Consider the following 6000-nt stretch of genomic DNA (forward strand, 5'->3'; position numbering starts at 1 on the left):
TTTAAATCTCCGTTCAGGTATTACATCCATTAATCAATGCTGCCATGTATTTATCTTATTTTCTGTCTAGGCGATTTTTGCAAGTTTAAGCATAATACTCCCCTCTGTGGGATCTGAGGATCTGGTATTTATTAGTGACTAGCTCTTTGCTGCTTGTCCTCATTACCATCCTCTGTACATCTGCACTTGAACGAGATTCCTGGCATATGCAAAATTAAAAATGCAGATATGGACTATCTGAAAGGTCAAAACATAGAAAACACAAAAAGCAGAAGGCTGGGGAACTTGACTGTTACGTGGACCAGCTAGTACAAAGTGGACATGCTTCAAATATATCAGGGGTGAAATAATTAACAAGAGGTTTTTTTAAACTAAACAATGAAATGTAAACTCATGCTAAAGAATATGTTGAATAGAAATTACTTCGGCATGTGTCTGATGTTAATCATATGTACCTTGATTAATCAGGACCCATAAGCTTTTCTCATTATTAAGTTATTCATTCTGTACTCCTTACTTCCACTGAAGATCAGCCTTTATCTGATCCTTCATTTTTTCTGTCCTTTCATGAGTATTTCTTTACTCCTGAAATTTTCCTTACAAAAAATTCACTACAGAGAGTTTCTTTTTTAAAATTGAAATAACAGTGAGGTCAAACTTACAGGGTGACCATGGTCCAAACTGGGATCATACTTAGTGATCAGATGGTGACACTTGTCCAGATCTTGGATTTTTCTAGGGAACCAGGGCACTGGAGAGAAAGCAGCAAGAATTAAATGAGATAGGATCAAATAATTTTTAAAAGACACAGAAAATAAAAGTTGTGCTGAAGATTACAAGCTTTCTTTTCATCAATATCTAAGAATATTCATATCTACGTGTCACCATATGTCAGTAGTTGAATTGACCAAACTGGCAGACTGGATGAAAAATGATCTGAAACTAACTTGCAATGATAATCTCTCAGTTGTAATTAGTAGAAATAATTTTTAAAGGCAAAATCATTTCCTTTTAGGCCAAATGAGATGTTCTGTTTGACAAAGCACAACAAATTTATTTCTACAGTTTGGATTTAAGAAAATATTTTGAACATGTCTAAAAAGTAGTCTTAAATTTTCATACCTTTAAAATTGAAAACAACATTTTAAAAGGAAAACATGAAATTTCTAGAAACAAAACAGGCCAAGAAGTATCTTGACTTCAAGTTTTTTCCTTCTGGCTCTTTTTTTTTTTTTTTTTTCAGAAAAATTTTTTTTTTAGCAAAATTATTCTACCATTAGCTGAATTTCCAAACAGTTTCCTTCCCCTGAAGTGGGGAATTTTTCTAGTGACTAAAATAAAACTAAAGTATGCTCATTTTAATTTAAGTGCTAGCATTTATAACCAATGAATTTTAAAAATACTGAAATAAGACAATGCTGATACTGCTTTCCGAGGTCAGACTGATGCTGTTATCAGACTTAGTGTGTTACAGCTCAGAAAAGGTCCGTTTGGGGTCACCTTAATCTCATACTTGACGAGAGACCAGGCATCTCTTTACTGAATTGTAAATTTAGCTTTAGCCCTGTTATATTATATCCAGGCAAAGCCAGTTCACAAAGGTACAAGGCTACAAATACACACCAACGTTGGGAAATTCCAGTTCTTTCATGCAGTTATGGCCAATCCTGTGACAAAAAGGAAGAAACGCTAGTCTCACAGATGTCTTACATCACCCCAGAATTTTTTTGCTGAGCCTTTGTCTTTGGCTGTACCAATGGTTCTGCATGCAAGATGCCTGTCCTGCCGTCTGTGGCCATATCTCCTCAAAACCTGTACCTGATCATAAGTCCTCCAGTGTATGTCCCCATACACATCTTGCCTACCCCTTGCCGAGTCCTGGGAGAGAGCAAGACAGGCTAAAGGAGAGGGGAAAAAGGACCATGGTAGAACCCTTGGCCTGGTCACCGAAATGGATGCAGCCAGTAAAACAGGGATAGTGCTGATGGATGCCAGTTTGGCTGCATCTGTCTCTGCTTCATGGAAGCAGAGATAACCACTGCTTTTCTCAACTGAGTACCAAATTAATTTGGGTTAAAGCCACTATGGGCAGAACATTGTCTCACCACTGTCCTTCAGCAAACTGCCTGGGAAGACCTGTCTGGCTCACCTAAAAACTACGAAGACAATAATAAAAAGTCCATGTGGGAAAAAAAAATAGATTAATCCAGGAGCTGGAACCTCAGGCGATGGGGGTAGCCAGAACGTACATATTTGTATCTTCCCAGTAAAATAATTGCTGACCAGTAAGCATGCTTATACAACTTAGATATCTCCTAGTTACCAATATGCTCTCACAGGCATCTGCAAACCCCACTAGAAAGTGAAGCTGCAGCTAGCCTCTTTCAATAAGATGCACCGCCACTTTCAATAAGATAATATTGAAAAACAGTAACAATAAAAACCAATACCAGTAAAATGAGCCACTAGCCAATCTTAGACCTAGGGGCTAGCTGAGCTGAAAGTCCTCTGACACATTAGCACCCCTGAATTCACCTCAATAGGACCAAAAACACAAAGAGCTTTAAGGCCAAAACCTCAAAATCCCCAGTTCTTGCTGGTGCCCACACCTAAGGTGTCTCTGTGGGCCACAAATACCAACTCTCTGACCCTTTCATGTTGAAATCAAATTAACTGCTTAGGGCACTACTGAATTCTGGGGTCTGAAACACCCAGAAAAGACTCTACAAACTAAGGAGTGCTGTGTGTAAGTCTGAGGTAACTTAGAAACAGAAAGACTCTGGCCATTTGCATGCCAAGTATATTAATTCTAGCAACATTACATCCAAAATAAGCCTGATTACTTTTATGATTGCTGTTCAAAACCATAAGAAAAAGGAAAATGTAAAGAAAATTATGTCCCTAATATTCCTCTGCTTTAACCATAAACACACCCTCTTTTTAACAGTCCCTTGTTTTTATTGTAGATCCCAGTCCCAGCACACCTGAAACTAACTGCTACTTCTGAGCACAAAGCTCTCAACTCCCAAGGGAATCCTAAAGAAATGCTTCTTCAGCTCCAAAACTCTCTTTGGCGCTCCAGTTTCCCTGATGACAGTGATACCCTTTTGGTATCCCCTCAGTCCCTGAGAACAGCTCGGTATGGACTGCCTCTCATCACTAGCCTGAAGGTGAATTGCAAGCAACACCCAAAGGTGCCCAAACAGGACTGTATTAGCTAAAAGGGCCCTGGAGATTTCTGCCTGGCCTTGTCAAGGGTGGGAAAACTCATGGCAATTCTGTATTCAGAGAACTCAACTTATGAGCTGGACCCTCAGCTTTCTCATCTATCGGGGCACCTCTGGCATCCTCAGGATTGTATTAAAGGTCTCTAACAGCTTGTTGTACTCACCAATCTCCTACCTGCCTGTAAACAGGAAAAATACTGGTCTACCTCTGGCAAACTCACTTTCCATCCTAATGACTGGTAGACACGGTGACTCAAATACAGCACAGGCAGTGGAGTAGCCGCTTGCAGCACTTTGCCAGGTGAAATACTGTTCCTAAAGTGCAACCTCTGAAGCTGCACAACCTCCAAACAAGCTTTTCAGGTGCCTGGGAAAATGCCTGATGCTCTGTTACTCCATATTTGGCTGTGGGTCTGTTCTCTACAAAAAGCTCATCCCCTGGTTCCCCCAGCCTGCCCTGCAGGCTTTCTGCTGACCCTCTCTCCCTCTTGCACTCTGGAAGCTTCTTCGAGCTAGTTGCATTTAGCTCTTTTCAGTGAAGGAGCAATCAACCTACAGACAATACTACTGGACCCAGACAGCAGTGGACACCATAAACAGACAGCTGCGGCTTCTTTTAACAAAACTGACAGAATAAACTACAAGCAAATGAAACATTCAGACCCTCTGTCATATCATTGCGTTCCCATCAAGTGTCTGTGCTCACCTCGGAGCAGTCAGTTCTCCACACAGCTCTCAGGTCTCAGCCCACGATGTTCCTATCATTAAGGAGTTTCCAGTTTCTCCTCAGCTTCTTGTTTTGCTGTTCTATCCTTCTCATCTCCCTTTTTGCTGGAACACTTTTCTCACCTCAGTTCCACTGGCTATGACAAAGTGCCTCCCTTTCCACACCAATGAGAATGGTCCCAATTCAGGGAAAACAGTCATGCAGTGAAGAAAAATGAATGCATGCTTACCTGCTTTCCAGACTAATCAAATTACTATTATGAAGCTAATGCTAAAAAAGTTACTCCAAAAAGAAACAAAACAGCACTAACAGATGCATATGTTTCTTACCTTTGTCTTCTCTGCTAGTTTTCACATCCTCTGCTACTCTCTTTAAGGAGGTGATAAGGATACTAACATCAGCACTGTGAACTTCACATTCAACAAAAATGTCAAGATCATCAGCAGAGTTCTTGGGCTTTTTGGCTCGTCTGGTTTCAAAGTGATGGATCTGAGTTTCAAACATCTGCAAGAGCCAGAGTTCATATGATGAAGCTTCTCCAAAGACTGAAAATCCAGGTAAGTCTAGATACACTTCTACAACATCTTTAAAAGGTGACTAAAACAGGTCTTAACAAGAAGTGCGTGTTAAGCAATGAATCCTAATAATGCCCAGTTTAGCAGGAGCTAAAATACAGGCAGAGCTAAAGATTAAACACTGTAGAATTAGGTAGAGAGAGATGGAGATGAAAGATGAGATACTGTTGAATGTAGCATTTCATCTGTGCAGATATAACAAATGAGTGGCTGGGTAACTCTTAAGACCCTGGGAGAATGAAAGCAGATCTATTGATGTATAATAACAACATAATCATTAAATAATTACAAACGATTAAAAATAAGTAACAAATATAATACTTTTCTTTTGAGTTATTCATTTTCACAGATGAGAGTGAGCACCTGGTAGGGATACTTCAAGTGCCCAGAATATATAATGCCTGTATGGTTTACAGCTCTTGTATTCTCTGTAACTCCTGCCAAATATGCAGAGAAAATTCATTGGCTTCTAACATCCCCACAATCTGAGTGCTTGAAATACTAGCCTGTTGTTTAGTCGTGGCTAGCCACCACAACTGCTAGAAAGAAATAATAGACTGGTATCTGCTCTAAACAGCCTTTACATAAAATGGTGATTCTTCTAAATGACTGTGTCCAGCTGCTCCCTCCCTGCAGAACACTCTCCTCCTTGACCTGGAGAGACCAGCCAACCTTTCTGAGCAGCTGTAGCAAAACAGGGACAATGACAAAGGGGGAAGGTAGGTGGAGGCATAAGTCAGGCAGGGAGCAGGAGAAGGGTGAGACAGGGGAGATGCAAAGTGGGAGAGGTGAAGGCAATAGGGACAGAAGAGAGTGCTCAGTGGAGGAAAGGAATGGTGAGGTCTGTACCTCAAAGACTTTGGCTGCCTTAGGGAGCTCAGTCTTCCTCAGGTTGCAGAGGGTGAGGGTCAGGATGAGAGTGGCTCTGCCATCCTCCCTGTTGGAGTCCAGGCTGCCTTGCCTGTTCAATGACTCTATGCCACGCATCTCCTTCTCCTTGCTGGCCTCTTCCTTTTGGCCTGAGATCCCCACCATGTCAGTCTTCATTGGGAGACAGGGGAGTGGATTGCAGTTGCCAGATGTTGAGTGGAAACTGCCTGAGGATGTGAGTGCTTCTACCAGAGCAATGGCCAGGAGATGTGGTGGGACTGGAGATGCAGTGCGTATATGTGGGTGGTGAGATCAGAGCTGCCAGACAGCAGTGAAGCAAGCTGGTTGCTACTATGTTAGGTGTAGGGACATTTATATTGGCCATGCCAGACACATCAAGGGAAACCGCCTGCGTAGGATATGCGCAAGAGCCCAAAATAGCCCTCCTCCTCTGGGTAACTTCAAAGCGCAACCCTCCTGCTCTGTTTGAAGGTGTCTGCAAGCCATTCAACCCTGGAGATGGGCTCCTTTGTGGAGAGGCAATTAGCCTGAGCCCCATTTTACATCTCCCACTCTGGACTGACCTGCACAATGTCTCAGA

General features: G+C 41.8%; 1 protein-coding gene across 1 annotated transcript in view; it reads right to left on the reverse strand.

The window, feature by feature from the left end:
* Nucleotides 1-5564, reverse strand: part of LOC103906503 (tyrosine 3-monooxygenase) — a 33875-nt gene extending 28311 nt beyond the window's left edge. The window contains exons 1-3 of the mRNA XM_009288418.1: nucleotides 5379-5564; nucleotides 4284-4458; nucleotides 663-751 (exon numbers count right to left, since the gene is read on the reverse strand). Coding sequence (XP_009286693.1) covers nucleotides 663-751; nucleotides 4284-4458; nucleotides 5379-5564 — 450 coding nt within the window. The remainder of the gene's footprint in view (nucleotides 1-662; nucleotides 752-4283; nucleotides 4459-5378) is intronic.
* Nucleotides 5565-6000: the final 436 nt, after the last annotated feature.

The sequence above is a fragment of the Aptenodytes forsteri genome, unplaced genomic scaffold (assembly GCF_000699145.1).
Source record: "Aptenodytes forsteri isolate BGI_AS27 unplaced genomic scaffold, ASM69914v1 Scaffold56, whole genome shotgun sequence".
NCBI lineage: Eukaryota > Metazoa > Chordata > Aves > Sphenisciformes > Spheniscidae > Aptenodytes > Aptenodytes forsteri.